The sequence below is a fragment of the Serinus canaria genome, chromosome 10 (genome assembly GCF_022539315.1).
Source record: "Serinus canaria isolate serCan28SL12 chromosome 10, serCan2020, whole genome shotgun sequence".
In the NCBI taxonomy this organism is placed as follows: Eukaryota; Metazoa; Chordata; class Aves; order Passeriformes; family Fringillidae; genus Serinus; species Serinus canaria.
The window spans coordinates 8794266-8813425 of NC_066324.1; the positions used below are offsets into that span (position 1 = coordinate 8794266).

At 44.4% G+C, this 19160-nt stretch overlaps 1 protein-coding gene across 4 annotated transcripts in view; it reads left to right on the forward strand.

Annotated features, from left to right (window-relative positions):
* Window positions 1-19160, forward strand: part of CEMIP (cell migration inducing hyaluronidase 1) — a 99616-nt gene that overhangs the window by 61760 nt on the left and 18696 nt on the right. For all 4 annotated transcript variants that reach the window (XM_018913904.3, XM_009089982.4, XM_030228265.2 and 1 more), the window contains exons 10-15: window positions 2144-2285; window positions 3110-3301; window positions 11020-11195; window positions 11762-11971; window positions 16139-16344; window positions 18633-18702. In XM_018913904.3, the coding sequence (XP_018769449.2) occupies window positions 2144-2285; window positions 3110-3301; window positions 11020-11195; window positions 11762-11971; window positions 16139-16344; window positions 18633-18702 (996 nt within the window). The remainder of the gene's footprint in view (window positions 1-2143; window positions 2286-3109; window positions 3302-11019; window positions 11196-11761; window positions 11972-16138; window positions 16345-18632; window positions 18703-19160) is intronic.

Consider the following 19160-nt stretch of genomic DNA (forward strand, 5'->3'; position numbering starts at 1 on the left):
ACCACTTGCTTTAGAGGGGCAAGTCTTCTTTGGACTGGCACTGAAACACAAAAATAATTGTGCTTGTCAGTAATTTTTGTTTCTAAATAAAAGACACCAATTATTTTACCACTCTAATACGTAACGAACAAGATCTTGTATACAGTCTCATATTGCTCTGGGACAAAATTGATAGAATTTAATTCCTTTCAGTAAATTCCAGCTCCTGGCATGAAAAGATGTACAGATGGGTCATGGACAGCACAGATGCTATCATGAAATATGTGGTTCCCTGCTGGAAGATTAAAAGGAGCAAGCACATGAAAATTTCAAAGGTTTTAAATGGTCCTGGAATGGACCCTACCTAAAAAATTAATCACAAAATGTAACAAGACACTGCAACTACCAGCTGTAGCAGGTTGTTAAAAATATTGGTGAGCTTTCAGCCATTTCTTGGAACCAATTGTTTTATCTCTATGGAAAGAAATTTGAATTCTGTTTGGAGCTAAGCATTATAATTATGCCATCAGGCCAGCATGCTGAGGAGCACGGAAATACCTTTTCTGATACTGCAAAAAACCTCTTTAAGGACAAAAGAGCCTAGCAAGAAATGAGGGTAATTTTTTTTGTATATGATCATATACATGTCTATCTATAGCAGAAGCATTGCCTAGAAAAAGACAATAAAATCCCTCACATCTGTGTGAAGCTGAGCCTAAGGTTCCTGTGTGCTCTGAGCCAGTGGAGCTGTTCTTATTCACAAGAATGTGGCTATTGAAGTAAATGGGAATGCTGACTGTATGAGTGAAAGTTTCCAGGGCTAGATGTTGTAAAGGATCTCTCTTGAACAGAAAGGAAAAAACTGCCCTGTAATTTTCTGCCAGGTCTTACCAAATCCACATTAATTTCTGCTTCCATATACGTGTATTAGAAGTGACAACTTAGTTCAAAACAGGGGTCAGATGTTTATGATACATCCCTTTCTAGAATGTGTTAAAACAGAAAGAAGATATTCTACTGCTCTAGAAACAAACCTTTTTTTTCCTCTTCTGTGAAACAAGTTGTTTGTTTTCTTTCCCATGTATATTAAAAGCGAGACATTTTTCAGTTTATCCTGCAGATCTTAGGGCAAATCCTTAGGTAGTGTAATCTGGTGCTGCTCATTGCTTTTACAAAGCTACACTGATTTATAGCAGTTGGCCTGCCCCAGCTCTGGAACATGGGAGAAAATTGAAGATATGATGATTATAACAGCAGAACAGCACAGCCAGAGGCACATTCCTGCAGCTGACGGTGCTAATCCCACACACAGCAGCAGGGTGGATTCATTAATAAGGAAAGCCTGCATGAGTGATAGAATCAGGATCAGACCCTTCATTGAAAGATGGCTTTTCTCCTGGTGCCTTGCCAAAATGCACATGGTATTTGGATTGCCCCATGCAATGCACCACATTTTTGTGAAAGGGTCGAGAGAAATGCAAGCTCTAGAGACAGAATGTGAAATTTGACATGACCCTGAGACGTTGCCCCAGCAGGAACAGCAGAGAGGTTCATATCTCACTGCTTCTTGGCATGATACAGCCTTTTTTCTCAAGGCAGCTCTGCAGGCTGGTACTTGCCTGTGAGAAAAGGCCACTTTCTCCTTGTTTCTTTTGGAACAGGCAGCAGTGTTGCAGCACCCTTGGGTTTTTTGGGTTTTTTTTTGAGAGACTGATCCATGCAATGGGGAAATAAAACCCCTAGCCCTTTTCTTCTGCTAGGCTCAGACAGAGCCTAGCCACAAGCAGTGGAATGAGTGCAGTGCAGAGGCTTGAAGCCATGAGTTCATCTGGGTGCAAGCATCCGTGCTCAACATTTCCATCTGCCCTCAAACCAGTGGCAAGAGAAAATCTAGGGCACCGAGGCAGCTGTTTGTGAAGCTCACAAACTCCTCCCAAACAGCCCATGGTACAGACACAGGAAAAGGTGTGTGCACCTCAGCAGTAGCTGTGTGTGAGCAGCAGCTGGAAGTGCTGGCTGGAGAGCCCAGTCTCAGGGGTTTGCTAGGCAGTGCTTGTGCCGTCACCCAAAACAAAGCAAAGGCCTCTTCTGATGGCTCAGATGTTTTGGTGAAATCCCTTCACCCCACAGCAGCCCCTGAGTTGTATTTCCATCCCTTTTCCAGGCCATGACTCTTGATGGAGCAGATTTAACCACGGAGGTTTTCTACAAGAGCGGCCACGATTACCAATTCCTGTGCCACGGCAAGGACCAGACAGGAGAGGGCTGCCACAACTACAGAGTCAGGTTCCTGTGTGGCAAATCTGGTATGTGCCCCATCTGAAAGCCAGAGCAGAGAACAACAGAAATCCTGTCCTCCCATGACTGGCTCCTTCTTGGTGTCACAAAAACTTCTGTAATTTTTCCAAGCTAAAGCTTTGGGCTGGGCTATGGACATGAAATCAGATAGAAGGGCCGAAGATTTATCTCAGGAAAAATTCCTGAGCACTAACAGAATCAGCAGGGTGGTTTTTCAAATACCCAGCAAGGCTGTGAGAAATATTTGACAAGTTCTTTCCTGTAAATTCCTTGTCTTTTGCAAAAACATTTTGGGATGACGTATGATTTGTCAATCAGAACGTGTAAAGACAACAGGGTTTGAAGCTGTCATTTTGTAGTTAATCATTCCAACACCGCTGTCCTTACCCTGGCCATTAGACAGGTCATTAGGTTTTTTGGTGCTGGCAGGAAAAAAAGGGTGGCAGAATGTTGTTTTGCTGGAAAAAACCATCATTAGGTTAAAGACCACTTGGCTGCTGTAAACAACAGCACCATACGCCCACAAGAGCTGCTGCTAAGTGGGTGTGGTGAGAATGAGCCACTAAGAGCTACATTTAAATTTATCCCGGGGTTAGTGGAAAATCCACCTGCCTGCAACTAACGAAAAATACTTTCCTGTTTTCTTGCTTGCCAAGCCAAAGCCAGTAAAAAACACGTTTGAAGGAGTTAACTTTTATTTTCTTTTTAACACGAGAAAACAATAATTTTTGGTGGCACCCCAAGGAGGGATGTGGGGGGAAGGAAAAAGAAGGAGCAAGCTTTTTCTGATGAGATTGACTGAACTGCCTGCCCTTGCATTTTGGGTTTTCAGTGAAACCGAAGCTGACGGTGACCGTCGACACCAACGTGAACAGCACGATCCTGAACCTGGCGGAGGATGTGAGCTCCTGGGGACCTGGGGACAGGCTGGTGGTGGCCAGCACTGACTACTCCATGTACCAGGCAGAGGAGTTCCAAGTGCTGCCCTGCAGAACCTGCAGACCCACCCAGGTCAAGGTGGCAGGTGAGGTGCTTCGTCTTATCGCTCTGGCGTTGCAGTTCACCAGTTCTGCCATTTGCACTGAGGTGACTCCAAGAAGAACTGAAAAATGTTGAAAGACACCTGAATTTGATGGCTGGTTGTTAGATGCTTTTGGGATACATAACTGTCATGCTTGGAAACACTCTAATTTGATTTTGGTTCCTTTCTGCCTTCTCTTTTCATAGCTGACTCCATTTTTGTCTCCAATCATGCTATTGAGTGGGTGAATTTACTTAGGGGGAACAGATACAGGTTATGTGTTTGAGATTTGCAATAACTGCATTTGAAATACCACTTCCTAGAAAGCAGATGAGCACAGCTGATGGGAAGAGAGAGCTAGGGCAGGAGCAGAATGGGTGACACTGTAAGGCTATGAAGTAATTTCCAGCTGGCTGCTTTCCTAAGTTCTATTTAACAAGAACTGTAATCTTACATTTTTTAAATACTCTTTTGTACTACTGAAGCTAGTGTTTCCCATTTATGGGGTCTCCAGAGAGTATTGCTTAGAGGTGGTGTATTAACCAAACATTTCTGGCAGCCAGTGAGTTGTCCTGGGCCTCTGCACTGGGGAGATGGAGTGGCAGGGTGCTGCCAGAGCCAGCCTGAGAAGGAGGACTGGGAGCCTTTGTAGAGCCCCAGCATTTTTATCTTGTATGACCAGCTCAAATGCAAAACAAATTGCTTTTGATTAATGAATTTTGTAGTCCAGTGATTGTAGAATGGCCTCTGGACACAGAATCCAATTAAGAAGCATAACCATGATGAAGCACAGACTATTACCAGCACGAGCATAAAACTGAAACCCAGAGAGTGAGATTTAATCTTCACTTGAGTCTGTGAAGTTTCTAGAACCGTGTTTTGGCACACTGATAAGCAGAGCATGGAAATACCACATGAACTGCCCCTTATCTGAATGGATGAGGATTATTTTACTTCTATAATTTGCAAAAGCAAACATTATTTTACAGTGTATAAGTCTGTAGTAGATGAGGCTGTCTTTCAGAGGCAGCATCTGCCTGGTGGTAAATCATGCATTTACCTTAACACATTTACACATAATCATGTGACTTTATCTTTGCTTGAATGCTGGCTGTGGCTCTAGGCAGAGGTCTTGTCTGCATTTACAGTAAGACTTTCTGAGAAACCATGAGGGCACTTGGAGCATCCAATGCACCAGGGAGATCACTTGGTTCTCTGAAATGAACCACTTCAACATTATCTCTGATGCAACTTCTTCTGGAAGGTACCAATACACTTCCTTTGGCAGCTGCCTCCCCACAGAGCTTTGGCCATCCATTGTTGGAGATGTGCATTAGGCCAAGAAAAATGTTATTCACAGTCTGAATGTATCATAGTCTTATGACTTCCAATGTCTAGTGCTTTCAAAGAAGTTGCATTTCCAAGCTGAATATTTTTCTTGAGCAACTTTTGAGCTGTTGGACTCAGACTGGTATGACACAAGTTCACACACATCATGAAGATGGTCTTGGAAGATTGCCAGTAAAAATATAGATTGTGTAGGAGTCTTGGGCTTCCCATAATCTGATGGATCTGTGGAATTCATTGCATTCATCTTCTGCAACAGTGACAGCTAGGTTAGTTTAAGGAAACAAATAATGGGTTAAAAACAACAAAAAAGTTCATGTGAATTTCAAGTAAAGAAGCAGTGGAAACACTTGTTAAAGCAATTGTGCTCTTGGTTTCCAATTTCTCTTTAGGAGAATTAGGACATTCCTTTTATTACCACAAATGACATGAATAGCAGGGCCAAAGTCTCTCCTCTCTTATATCCAGGCAACTCTACTGACGTCAATGGGATTTCACTGATTTATAAATCCAGGCAAAACTTAGTCCAATTAGAAAATCAGTTCCAACTTTCTTGTAACAAAACCACATTCACACTAGAAAACAAAATAATCTGCCTGAATCTAGGTTCAGTCTGGATGAAATAAAAGCTGGCAAGGCTGAGATGTCCCCTGCCTTTAGGGGCCAGGAGGTCCCTGACCTGCTCTGTGCCTGGCCCTGGTGTCACTTCATCCACTGCCCTGTGCCATGACACGTAATTAGCCAGAATAAGGATCACTAATGGCCCCTGGTCTTAGCACAGGTGTAATTGGGTGTAGAATAACATTAATCACAAGTGTCTGCCTGCCTTTTGCCATGGAGGTTGGCAAGATTGCTTTGCTCCTTCTGAGAAAAGCCTTCCACACATACATTTACACACAGGATCTCAGAGGGATGTCATCTGTAATAAGTGAAAAGGCTTAATTTTCCTAAGAGGTTTAGTTTAGCAGCTGAGAACTCCAAAAGTTTGCCCTTTGGAAGACAAATGATAAAACCATTCCTACCTATGATGATTTATTCCCCTTTTAATCTTTATTTTTCTCATTTCTATTTATTTTTAAAATGAAACGTAAATGTCAGATCTGAACTACTTAAGAGTCTCTTTGTTATAAAAAAGGCAGGAAACTCCTGCTTTGTGGACAGCCAGTTTGGTGTGGCAGCCACTTGGCATACCAAGGTTTAATATAATTTATGCTCTCATAACTTAATGGTATTTTAATAGACATGGTTTAGCATATTGTGCCAAAAAAGTCAAACTCATTAGTTAGCTCATGTCCTATTTATATTTGATACTTCCTGCTGAAACTCATAATTTTTTCACTGCCTAGAAATGGATTGATTAGTGCTTTTCAAAAGAACTTGAGGGAGTTAATACTCAATTGCCATCAGGTTCTAGGAGGATTTAGTTATTTAACTATGGACACCTGCAAATCTCAGTGTAGAAAGTGAGGGAGGGCACACAGGCTCTGATCTTTTGCACTTTTCACTGGAGTAAATGCCCTACAGACTGTGGCTCCCATGGGTAAGTGTGGTTTGCATGAGGACCCAGCTCTGCAGGTCCTGCTCCCAGTCAAATGGTCACTCCCCTAAATGCAGCTTTCCCCTCCACTTGCTTTCTTTGTTTGACTTTTTTTTTTTTTTGCTTGTCATTTTTTTGTGCCTAGATTATTTTCACTGTGGGAACAGATTAAAAGTGTTTGATCTTCCAACTTCACAAGGTTTGGGGAGGAACAGCAGTGCAGGCAAAGGGAGGGAGGAGGGAGGGAGGAAGGAAGGAAGGGTTGTGTTGTTATGATAGAACTGGATAGTAGGAAAGATCAAGTATTTTGTCTAGTTTCTCTGGGAAACAAGTCTTATCTTCATCTTGGTTGCACTGTATGAAGTTTCTACTAGTGCTGATAAGTTTCACCATGGAACAGAAATGATGAAGTGTTCTTTTGTGCTCCTATATGCTCTTGATAAAGGATGAAAAAACTATTCGTGCCTGGCATAATTACTGCAATTATCCCACATACTGGTGGACCTATGAATTCAGGCACACATCTCTTAAATCCTGCTTATTGTGTTGCAAATATTAGAGAGATAAGGAGTTTACTGTGATCTTGTTCATGCAGAGAACTTTGAATTAATAGTATAAATACATAGTTGTCTCACAAACTCACAGCCTGTGTCAGCATTCATCTGGTGCTGTAAGGATGGGAGAATTTACTCCACTATCAAAATTCAGATGTTTTTTGAGATTTAGGTATTCTGTTTAGAAGTTGGCATCATTTTGGCTGGAACTTGACAAAAGCTCTTTTTTTAAGGCAACCCTGGTGCTTGAGGGCAGGGCAGGGAATTTTGTGAAATTGTCATTTCCAACAGTCTTTCAGAGCTCCTTCTACCTTGGGGCATTGCCTGGGAGCTGAGCTGACAGAATCTAATTCAGGTTTGCATAGATGTTCATAAGGGTAGAGTTTGTGCCTGATTGCTGTTATGTTATTTGCTGAAAACCTAATTTTCCATATAAAAGTGATGAATTGGGGGAACATTTGTTGATTAGGACATGAGGCTGTGCTGTGTGACTCAAGGAGCCAGCCAGCTCACCCAAACCATGCTGAGTTACAGGCCTGTGGCTTAGGGATGCAACAGCAAACCCCAGCAAGATAATTCAGAATAATGAGGATTTGAAAGATGCCAGTGTGAACATTTGTTTGCTATTAAATATAAGCAATGGGGGCATTACCACCAGTGATGACAAGTGCTTGGCAAAAAGGATAAATCTGTCAGACCTGCTGGCATCTGCAATGAGTTGAACTGACATTAAAGATGCCTTGAAGGATTCACTGTCACTGGGTTATGTGGGCTGAACAGACAAATTGTCTTTAGCATTTGCCTTAAAAACTGGGTTAGGAAACATCAAAAGACCATGAGGTACTGGGTCTTATCCCTAGAGAGCCCAAAGGAGAAGACACTTTAGAGGAAAAAAAATACTCCAGGAGAATCTCAGCTTTACTTTATCTTCACCAAATCCAGACCTTTGAGTGCTGGTTTCACTTCTCAAAGGGAGATTTAGCAGTTTGGAGCCATTTAGAGCCAAGGGATTTAGGAATGCATGAGTGCACCTGGGAGGGTTTTCTGAGAGATCTAACTCACCAGGTCTGAGCACTCTTCCACATTTGCAGCAGTTGAAATAGTTTCAAAATCCCAGGCTTGATAAGGCCCAAGACCCAGGTTTTCTGGCTGGGTTCACATGTGGCAGGTTTTCCTTTGTACCATTGGCTTTGAATTGCTTTGTTAACATAAGCATGCCCTTGCTGAGTGGATCATCTATGTTTATTTTAATGTACATTTCCTTTTAATAATTACCTTATCCTTACCAACAACTGACTTCAATAGTCACTGCCTTGAGTAATAAGCCCAGGAATGTGCCCATATTTTGCTGAATCAAGACTTCCACCAGGTAAGCCCACGTATTAAGGAAGTTTTCCCTGTAAATTGACATTGTGCTAACTGGAGGCACTGCTATGACACATGCAGCAGCACAGCCAGGCAGCCTTTCCTGTGAGTCTGCTGTGGGGAGATGTGATCTGTGCCACTGCAAGGCTGTGTTTGGTTTAGATTACAGTATGGCACGAGGCTGGCAGGGCAGTCTGTCCATGAGGGATGCAGCAAACACTCACCCAGAGGAGGAGGAGGAGGTGAATCAGTGGCCTTGGGGTTTGTTAGTGGTTGGGAAATCACAGCCCTGCCTTTGATGCTGAAGCAGCAACACATCCCTCCCACTTTCAAAGCACAGGGTTGCCTTTTTAGTATCAAACCAGTGCCCATTTGCAAACCCCTATCTGGGGTTTGCCCTTGGTCATTGCTCAGGGTCTCAGATATCCTGGCTGGCTCCATGTGCCAGCTGGGAGCAGCAGCCAAACTTCAGAATTGTAGCTCTGCAGAGTGAGATGGTGTGAACTCCCTGAACTCACCACAGAGCAGACTCCTTTGTGGGTTTTTTCCCTGCCCACCTCCAAACATGCCCCAGGCAGCTCCCTGGCAGTGCCACGTGTCTGTAAATGCCCCTCACGGAGCTCCAGGTCCCATGGGAAGTGCCTGATGTTGTAGTGCTGGTTCCCAGCAGCCACTTACAGTGCACAAGGGCTCCCATGCCAGCCTCTGCCTCCCAAAAGCTCCTTTCAACCCTGTTGCTGCAGGGAGCTTGAATTTCTGTCTGCCTTGAGAAGTGGTTTGTTTTTCAGAGCTCTATTAAAGGAGCTATTATTCAAAATCCGCTTTTACTCTGGAAGAGGATTGCTTTCCGTCTCTCCTTTTATCTCCAAACATGTCAAATCAGCAAAAGCATGGAGTGAAAAACATGCACCCAAGTTATATTTAGAAACTGGTTAGTCCGTATTTAACATTCCTGTCAGTGCTTACCCTGTTTTGCATGTCTGGACTGGTGTTAAATTAAATTAAATACATGCAAGCATGACATTTATTATTCTAGAGCTCAGCACTGGAATAACAAAACTGCCTATCTAATTTCACTGCCACAAATCCTGGAGATGTGGCTTCAAATAGTGTGTTCTTATGATTATCTAAAATCCTTCCTGCATTTCAGTAAATCAAGGAGAGGTCAGCTCTGGGGAAAACTGAAAAATAACAGCTTAGAAAAGGTTCCATAAGGAGAAGCTGTGCTCCTTTGCAGACTCAGTCAAGGCTCCAGCATGGGGTATCCTCATGTGGAGGGTACTCACTGCAGTGGCTTTTTCATGTATATGAATAAAGGAAGCAAGGCTGCTGTTTTTTGGATGGGTTGAGTCTGGTTTTGGCCACACACCTGAGGAGGCTGACTGGCTGCAGGGCATGGGGGAGTCCAGGACTTTCTAGGGAGATGATCACAAAGGCGGTGAGGTGCAAATCCAGGGTCCCTTGCAGCCCCTCATTTCTGAGATGAGCAGGCAGCTCTTTGGCCATCACCACTCCCCTCGTTAACGGAGAGTGTTCTTCACAAGATCAGATGATTTTGAAGGTGGATGTGCACAGGCAGAAGGCACATGTTGTGGTGTGAACCCTGTCCCACAGCTCAGCAGTGGGAGAGCAGGGTGGAGGGCTCACCCTTCCCCAACCCCGGTGTTGCCATCAAACTGCTTCCAGCTTCAGGAGAGGAGGGAGTGAATGGTGCTTGCTTATCTTTTTCATACATTCATAGCATCATGTTTTGGTTAAAAATAATATTGGTTCAGTGTTCAAAATCCTCCCCTTGACTTGGCACTTCTGCTGAAGCATAAAGTGCTGTGCAGTGATAGCCAGGCTTCAGGCTTGCCATTTGTTTCTAATTAAGGATTTGAACGATTCAATGGAAATTAAATACATGCAAGTGTAGCATTCCTCAAAGTTCAGTGTTTACTTAAAGAGTTTATTACTTATTTTTACTGGAATAATACAGAATGGAGTCGGTAAGGTGAACCTTTTCCCAGCTGACTTTTCTCCACAAAAACCTGCGGAAGGAAGGAGGTAGTAGGAATATGTTTGAATGAAATTACAACAAAGAGATACTTTGCTTTCTAGACATCCCCACTGCCTGGACTTCCCCCCTTTATGGTCAGGCCAAGGAAAGTTTTCTGTGCTTTTAACCCCTCCATGGAGGAGGGTGTCTGTGGAAGATGTTATGAGCAAATTGGCTTGGCAAAGAGAAGTGTAGCTTGGGGTAGATGGAAGATCCCAGTGATTCTGACTGCACTGGGGGAGGAGGAAGCCTTGGGAACAAGTTGGAGATGTGTGGGTAGATCTAAAATGGAGAGATTTGGGAGACCAGGGAGTCGGAGGTTTTAAAGCCCACAGACTTGGTGAGGGGCTGTGATTGTCCCAAGCCACAATTCCTGCAGGGCTTTCTGCCCACTCTGCTCCTGGCTTGCATCAACAGCCATGGTGTTAGCAGGATCTGGCTGATGCTTGTCCAAGAGTAGTGCTGTGAGGTCTGAGCAGCTCTCAGTGTCTCACTATGGGAAATGCTCTGCCAACCTTGGTGATTTAGACTTTCCAGTAGCTGCATCACCAGGGCTGTCTTGCCCTGGATGTTAGTACCCAGCCAGTTGTAATCCAGAGTTCCTTTTCAAGGCAGGAAATGTGTTTTGTCTAACAGAGTGTTGGTTTAACTCCCTGGATAAATGCAGCAACCTAAGACCAAAAACCCCACTTCCTCCAAACATCTCACCAAGACCTTGGGTGGCACCAGTGCTCCAGCCTTCCCTCCTTTGAGCTGTCAGCCAACAGTTTGTGCTGACTCAGTTGCTCCTTTCATTAGCACGCCAGCCCCACCACAGGCAGCCCAGGGGAAGCCAGCAGCACTGGCAGAGTAACCCTGAAGGTGGATCTGGTTCCTTTAGGGAAGGCCACATTCCTGCACATGGGAGAGGAGGTGGACGGCGTGGACATGCGGGCGGAGGTGGGGCTGCTGAGCCGCAACGTCCTGGTGATGGGAGAGATGGAGCAGCAGTGCTACGAGTACAGCAGCAAGCTCTGCTCCTTCTTTGATTTCGACACCTTCGGGGGACACATCAAGGTGAGGCTGGAGCCCTTTGCTTTGTCCTTTCCTCCTTCCAGCCACGCCTTCACCTAGCAAGGAAGCCAAGATGCGGGGAGGGAAAAATTCCTCATCAGCCGTTGAGCAAACAAGCTGTCCCCACAGTACAGCAGATCCACCCTCTGGCTGCTGCCTGTCCTTTGGCTTTGAAGTGCATGTCATGCCCCTGCAGACACTGAGGCTGGTGATCAATATACCTGAGATAAAACCTCCACATCCCAATCCCAGTTTTCCCTGGATTTTGGTGGCACTTAGCCCAGGAAGTTCAATTTGAACTCAGCTGGCTAAAACCCATCGAAAATTAGAAATATAAATTGCTTTCCTTCTACAATTGAATGTGTCTGTGGCAGGAGTGGGGAAATCAAAGAGCAGCTCTGGTCTCCTTAGCCACCATGGCCCTCTCTCCCTCACCCTGCAGCCCCACACTCCCCTCCACACAGAAAATCCTTCAGCAGATACAATGCAGCCCTTCCTATGCCTGAGTTCCCTCTCCTTGCCCTCAACAGATTTTGGTGTTTCTTGACTGCTGTTCTTTTGTTCTCCAGATTGGTCTTGATTTTAAGGCTACCCACATTGAAGGTCTGGAACTGAAATACATGGGCCAGCAGACAATGGGGCATTACCCAATTCATTTCCATATGGCTGGAGATGTGGATGAGAAGGGAGGCTACAACCCTCCAACCTATGTGAAGGACACCTCCATCCACAACACCTTCTCCCGCTGTGTCACAGTCCATGGCTCCAATGGTTTACTGGTAAGGAGTTCCAGTGTCTGCCTTAGAGATGAAGACAGCAGGGAAAACACTTCCTCATAGCATGAATGCATTTAATTATTGCAGAATGATGTGTTTTATTGTTAAGGCCAATGCTTGATTCTTCCCACCCTGGATGTACAAGGAGTATCTCAGCCTGCCAGTGTGGCACTGGGGGCTGTGTGTGACTCAGAGTGGGCAGAGCATTTGTCTGGGTACTGCAGTGCCTGCAGACCAGCCCATCCCTAATGAGTGGTTGGATCTTTCTGCAGACACAGAGTTTGCTATTTAAAGAGGATAATCAGAAGCTTTAAGTGTGCCTCATCTTTCTTGTAATAAAGGTTTGGGCTTGCAATGCCAGTCATAGCATTAAGCACTCAAGAGCTGTGATTTGCTAGAGTTGCACTCTATAACAAGAAATCCTTTAGAATAAATCTCTAGAATGACTGATGGATACCAGACAAGTTACAGCACACCAGAGATGTCAAGAACATGTTCAGATTCTCCCCAGATCTAGGGGTGCCTTTGTTTTTGGGGTAGGCATGCTGGACCTGTTATTTGTGAGCAGAAAAGGACTTGTGGGTGATGTGATGGTAAGAAGCTGTCTTGGGCATAGTGATCACAAAATATTAGCAGTTTTCTATTCTTGGAGAAGTAAGGAGGGGGGTCAGCATAACAGCTGCCCTGGATTTCCAGAGGGCAGAGTTTGGTTGACAGAGTACCTTGAGAGGCAGGTCCTGAAGGGCAGAAGAGTGCAGGGGGACTGGATGATCTTCAAGAAGCAAATCTTAAAGGTGCATGATTTCTCTAGGCAAAGGACTCTCACCCATTCAGTGAAATGTCAGTGTATCCCAAAAGAAAAAAGTACATCCAAGCCCTGAAGAGGAGAATGTGAACTGTCAAGAGCCCTGCTGCTATATAAAACAGAATTTTAAGTGGAAACATAATTGGCAGTTGTATCCTGGATGGTCACTGTGCATTAGGAGTTCATACCTCTAGAAGTGCCAGCGTTGGAAGGGAGAGTCCCAGGATAATTAAAATGCACAGAAGTTGAACAAAGGGCACTTAAATTGCAGTTCCAGAAGTAAACCAGCTTTTATCTGCTATTTATGAATCTGAGGTTTTGGGTTTGACCTCTGTCCTTCTAAGATTATAACGTGACCTTGAAAACCTCCCAAATGAACATGGCTCCTGAAATGAAGAGCCATTTTACTGTATAAATTATCTAAGTCATTCAGGGTCATGTGGCATTTGCCCAGTCTGAAGCTGCCAGCAGAGGGGTTTAGTACACAATGAATGTGCAGAGTGGCAGGGCAGCATTGCAGGTTTCATTTGTCACACTGTGATGGGCTGTCACCAGTGGCACCACCAACCCACCCTCTGGCTGCACAGCTGCTGCACAGCTGCTGAAGAGCTGCAGCTGCTTCTGGATTTATTGTGAGATCTTCATTCCCTGTTGCCAAACCAAATACTCAGAGCCTGGCATTTTTCTTATCAGTCAGATGGATGGGTTCATGCAGAGAATTTGGAAATAGTTGTGTCTCTTGTGCTTCCTCTGGGCAACAACTGTGCCATGGGGGATCCATGGCATAGGAATCCATGTGCTCAAGCTTTTCCAGCTGAGGTGGCTGATAGAGCTGATGAAAGTGACTTGATTCTCTTGCTGGAACTGAACAACCACAATTCCCTAAATGATCATACTTTGCCTCCGTGACAAGGCACCCAAGAGAAATCTTGTAATTTAGGACATTATTTAGCCAATATAATCCCTCTTGATTTTAGTTTATCAAAATGTGTGAATATGAAGGTCTGCCTATACTTGTTTTGGTTTTTTTTTAACCTCATCATTATTGCTGATGGCTGAAACGAAAGCTCCAGTGACCTAAAGCAATCTGATCCAAGTTTGTTCAGTTGCATCACAGAAAATGTGCTCCAAATGTTGCCTCACTTAGGTGGTGTTTCATGGCTCTGATACACATCTGCAGTCAGCAGCTCTGTGCCTTGATTCATCAGGTGATCCCACCACAATCTCATCTGCTTTCTGGCTTTAATTTCCTTCCTTTCCTCTTCCTTCTCACCCAGATATACTCAAAGACACCCACATGGGTTTCTGATGACTACAGCAGCTATTGTATACATTTCCCAGTTGCCTCTTGTCTTCTTACTTGGGCAGCAAGAGCTGTTCCTACATGCAGAAACACCTCATGCAAACAGAGATGAGCTCTGTCTTTCCCCAGGTAACATCCATTCCCTCTGAGATCAGGAAGATCCAAAGTGTACTTTGCTGAGGGAAAATCTGCCTTAATCATATGCACACTTTGGAAATATCCATAAAAATTCCAGCTGGATTATTAAACCTCAGCACAGCACAGACTGAATAATGCCCCTTAGCTGTTGATTTCAGAGCTGCTTCTGACATGAGTGTTGTAGAGTACCAGTGCAAATGTTTTAATAAATGGGAGAGGGGCATCAGTTGTTTTTTACTGTCATTAAAGCAGGCAGGTAATTTACATACAGGCTCTCCTGCTTGCTTTGCTGTCACTTTTCTCATGTCACTTCAGAGATACTCACAGATTCTGAAAAGTCTAGGAGAAAAGAATATCCAGTTATTTCTGAGGACAGGTATTTTTCTGTGGTCTGCACAGTCTCTTAGAAGTAGCTGTCTCAACATTAGCTCCCCTCATTGATGGTTATTCTGCACTTGCCTGTAAATTCATATGAGAGGAACTGAGGGTCCTTATGGAAACAAATGTGTAGAAATTAGTTTCTCACCATAATTATTGTTACTAAATAAAGAAGGCTAAACCTTGCAAAATCTATCATTTTATTAGACATGGGAAGTTAGCAGTGAATTTCAGTGAGGTAGCTTACTGAAATGTGCCATTTTGCAGGTCATTTTAGCAGTGTTGAATTTACTGGGATGACTTGTGCTCAGAGATTTGAGTATTTACACTGGAGCATGGATGCTACATAATTGAAGTCTGTGTGGTTGTAAGCCAGTAATAGATTTGGCAAGCAAAGTGTTTGTTCTCATGTGAAAACATATTTGTAATCATTTCAACACCAATACTGGGATTTTATTTGAAATTGGTGCTCCTTGCCTCAGGAATGAGGTGGGAAGGTGACAAGGAGTCTCGAGCATGTTTACAAAAGCAGTTCAAGCACTTGAATGCCCATGCACTTGGTCTCTCAGTGACACCATGAGGAACAGGCCTTCTGTCAGGGTTAATACTGTCCTTTGTCCCCTGACAATCACTGTTTCATCAGAAGCATTTACAGGAACATTTCTGTGGCAGGTTAACCTTTGCTGGGGAGGTTTCCTGAGTCCAAGGTGATTGATGAGTGGTGTCTGATGGGAACAGCAAGGAAAGAGCCCAGGAGATCCAGACCTTGCCCTGGTCAATGGAAACCTGACATTAATTTTCTATACCCTAGAAATATCCACTGACAACTGATTTGCTGGACACACCTGCTGCATGTCCAAGGGCTGTTGCTTCCCATCTTCCTTAGGCTTCAAACTCACATTCCTGCTCTCAGATCTTCCAGTGGTGTGAGGGCTGTTGTTCTGTCCAACCAACAGTGTCCTGATGTTACCAGCATCCAAACCAAAACCAGAGCAGCACTGATTAACACCAGCTGATTTGTCTCAGGGTCGAGCAAAGCTTCTGTCAACAGCTTGAAGAAAAAGATCAGGTTAAACTTAAAACAAGCCAGCCAGTCTGGAAAACAAATTTCTGCCTCTCTGATAGCCTGGAAAAATATTATTTTTCATCTCAGTTGCATTTTTGAGCTGCATTTTATGTAGCTGCCCATGTAACTCCACATGAAGATGAATGAGCCCAGATGTGATTTGAATGTCTTAATTCCTCTCCTCATCCCCCACCCTGTGTTTTTTCCAGCCTCACGCTAAGACAGTCTCTGATTTCTCAGGCAAACAAAGGAATGGAATGAGCATTTCCTAGGTGATGACAAATTCTAATTAAGTGTTAGAGTTATTGCTTTGACTATAAGCTCTTAAGGACTGAGAGGAATCTTGCTTTTGGTTTTGGTTATAGATCCTGAGTTCAAAAGGGAGCTGAGGCTCCCATGTGCCATCACACTAAGTTTGTTCTAATTGTGCAGTGCCTGAAGCATAAAACCTCAACACTGACCTTTGTTCTGTACATGCAGGTGAAGGATGTGGTGGGATATGATGCTCTGGGCCATTGTTTTTTTACGGAGGATGGACCAGAGGAGCGCAACACGTTTGAGCACTGCCTGGGGCTGCTGGTGAAGCCCAGCACTCTGCTCCCCTCCGACCGCGACAGCAGGATGTGCAAGCTGATCACAGAGGGAGCTTACCCAGGCTACATCCCTAAGCCCAGGCAGGACTGCAGGTGAGTGGGAGCCTTTCTCTCCTTCTCCTCCTTCTCCTCCTTCTCCTCCTTCTCCTCCTTCTCCTCCTTCTCCGCAGTCTACGGATCCGACCTTCTCGCTCCTTCTGCCTCCTTCTCCTCCTGCTCCGCCTTCTCCTCCTTCTCCGCTTCTCCTACTTCGCCTCCTTCTCCTCCTTCGCCTCCTTCTCCTCGTCTGCCGTCCTTGCTCCTCCTTCTCCTCCTTCTGCCTGCTTCAGTCCTCCTTCTCCTTGCTCCTCGTCTCCTCCTTCTCCTCCTTCTCCTCCTTCTCCTCCGTCTCTCCTGCTCCCTTCTCCTCCTTCTCCTCCTTCTCCTCCTTCTCCTCCTTCTCCTCCTTCTCCTCCTTCTCCTCCTTCTCCTCCTTCTCCTCCTTCTCCTCCTTCTCCTCCTTCTCCTCCTTCTCCTCCTTCTCCTCCTTCTCCTAGCAGGACTTAGCCATAACAAACAGCATTCTGTGTATGGGATTATGGAGCTATCTGTAGATGTCTGGGCTGTTTGCCCCAGATTTGGGAGAGCAGTTTCCTTGGGATCTTTATCCTTGTGCTATTCAGATGCTTACAGACCTAGGGTGTACTTTTAACTTTTTGTGTATAAAGTCGATGGAGATGGTTCCCACCTGAAACATTGTAAATCTTTCTTTCAAAGTGTGCAGCCCTTCCTTGTGCTTTGTGAGGTCCTGAACCTGATGGCTCAGCAAAAAACTTGCTGAGTTCAATATGGGCCATGTTCTGACATTCATGCTCATCTCAAATGGCAGCTGATTTTGAAAAGATTTCAGTGTCATCCATTTTGTCCTCAGAAAAAGCCGAGGTTTTGTTCAAACAGAGGTATTTTAAACTTTTTAGTTTGGCAAGGGAGAGAGAGGAATTCGTGCAATGCTCTTTTTCACATCTGTGTTTGTTTATAAAATACACCTAATGTCCTTATTCTTGAAATAAGGGTGAATTAGCCAATATGCTCATTTGCTACTGATAATTTGTTTAATAGTCAGAGGGACATATTTTTTGTGTAATTTTGAAGACTGTTGCATGAACAAGTGCCTTCTAATGGAAAGGTGTTATGGTACTTTGATCTGCCCTGTCTTCCTTTATAAAAGAATTCAAGATCTGGTCAGAAAAACAGCTCAGCTTGTTTTGCACTGGGCTCATCCAGCCTGGAAGTGCATGAGTACACCAACACTAATCCCAGTGCAGAGTCAGGGGATGAGCACCAGCTGTGGCTCCATCAGCTTGGAAGAGGCAGGCAGGCAGCTGCTGCTAGGAATTCAAACAACAGGATTGTGCCAAATGACACCATAACCTGCCCAATCCATGTGGCTCTGAAGAACTGGATTAGGCTGAAAGACAGGTAACTGTGGAAATACACTGTCCTTGCCCCTGCCTACACAGCAGGAGGTGGTCTATAAATAATCCAATTTTGTTTATTTCTAGGCCAGTCCCACACCCAAAATAGAAAAATTTTGCTGTTTTCCTAATAGTCAGACAAAGGGAAATGCAGCACAATCAGTTGGCCTAAAGCCCCTGTGAAGTCTCTCAGGCAAGATTAAAATAGACATAAGGGTTCCACAGGTTCATATCCTGCAGAAGGGCAAATCTCACCCAGCAAGTTTAGGGGCCAGGCTGCTGGCTGTAAGTGCTGGGTGTTTCCTGTGCCTGTTGGTTAACAAATTCTGTAGGTCACAGGATGGAGAGTGATGGATGGATTGACCTTCCTCCTTGATGGGAATCTTTCAGTTGAGAGTCTTTTATGTGCATTGGACAAATGGAATGCTTTTGTCCCAAAAGAAATGTGCAGGAGGGGGGGAGCAAATAAAGTCAATCAATCACAGCAGGTCTTGGAACAGGCAGATAGGGGGGTACACTTGGAAAGCCCTGAGTGGGCAATTAATTGGGTTCCTTGATTAAATGAGTCTCTAATGAACCCAAGGGCTTATGTGGGGGCAAAGTTCTTTTCTGTGACTTGTGCAACAACATATTTACCTTATCATAAACCATGATTGACATCTGACAGCTTCATAGCAGGCTTGGAATTGCAGTTGAAATTCCTCATTTAATATGTGGTGTTTTAAAAGATAAGGCCATGTTCTCTGTCAAACCACAGAGGACATGAGGTATGAGAAGAGAAAGAAAAAACACATTCCTCTTCCCCCTGGGCAGGGCCCCTTATCTGGGGAGGTATCAGCCCTGCCTGCACTGGGGGAGTTTATGGGTGACTCTGGTGTGTGCTCAAAGTGTCATTTTCCTTTTATTCTTTGTTTTTCTGACCCGCAGTGCTGTATCCACCTTCTGGATAGCCAACCCACACAACAACCTTATAAACTGTGCAGCTGCTGGATCTGAAGTGAGTGCACAAGTTTCTTATTTGGGAACAGCTCAGGCCAGGGACAGCCCTGCAAGGCTGAGGGAGGCTCTCACTGGAATAAAATCTGCTCTTGTGGCACAGACATTTTTAAAGCTGCTTGATTGAGACACACATTATTGTGTCTGGTGCCACCAATAAAAAGAATGGTTTTACTTTTGCTCCAAACTTCTTGTCACTTGCTGTTTCTAGAGCTGGATTAAACAAAATTCCACAGAGTGCAGCCTGAATAAATTAAATAAATGTGACTGTGGAGTCACAGAGAAGCCTTTGGCAAGAATATTGTTGATTGTAGTACAATAGTGGTGCTCTGAAATTTCAGTCGGCTCTAATGCTAATTCCACAGGCAGTTTTGGTCACATCAGGAGCCCTTATTGTCCTGAGAAGACATAAAAACAAGAAAACAGAGAGATGTGGTCTTTCCAAAGCTTTCAAATCTT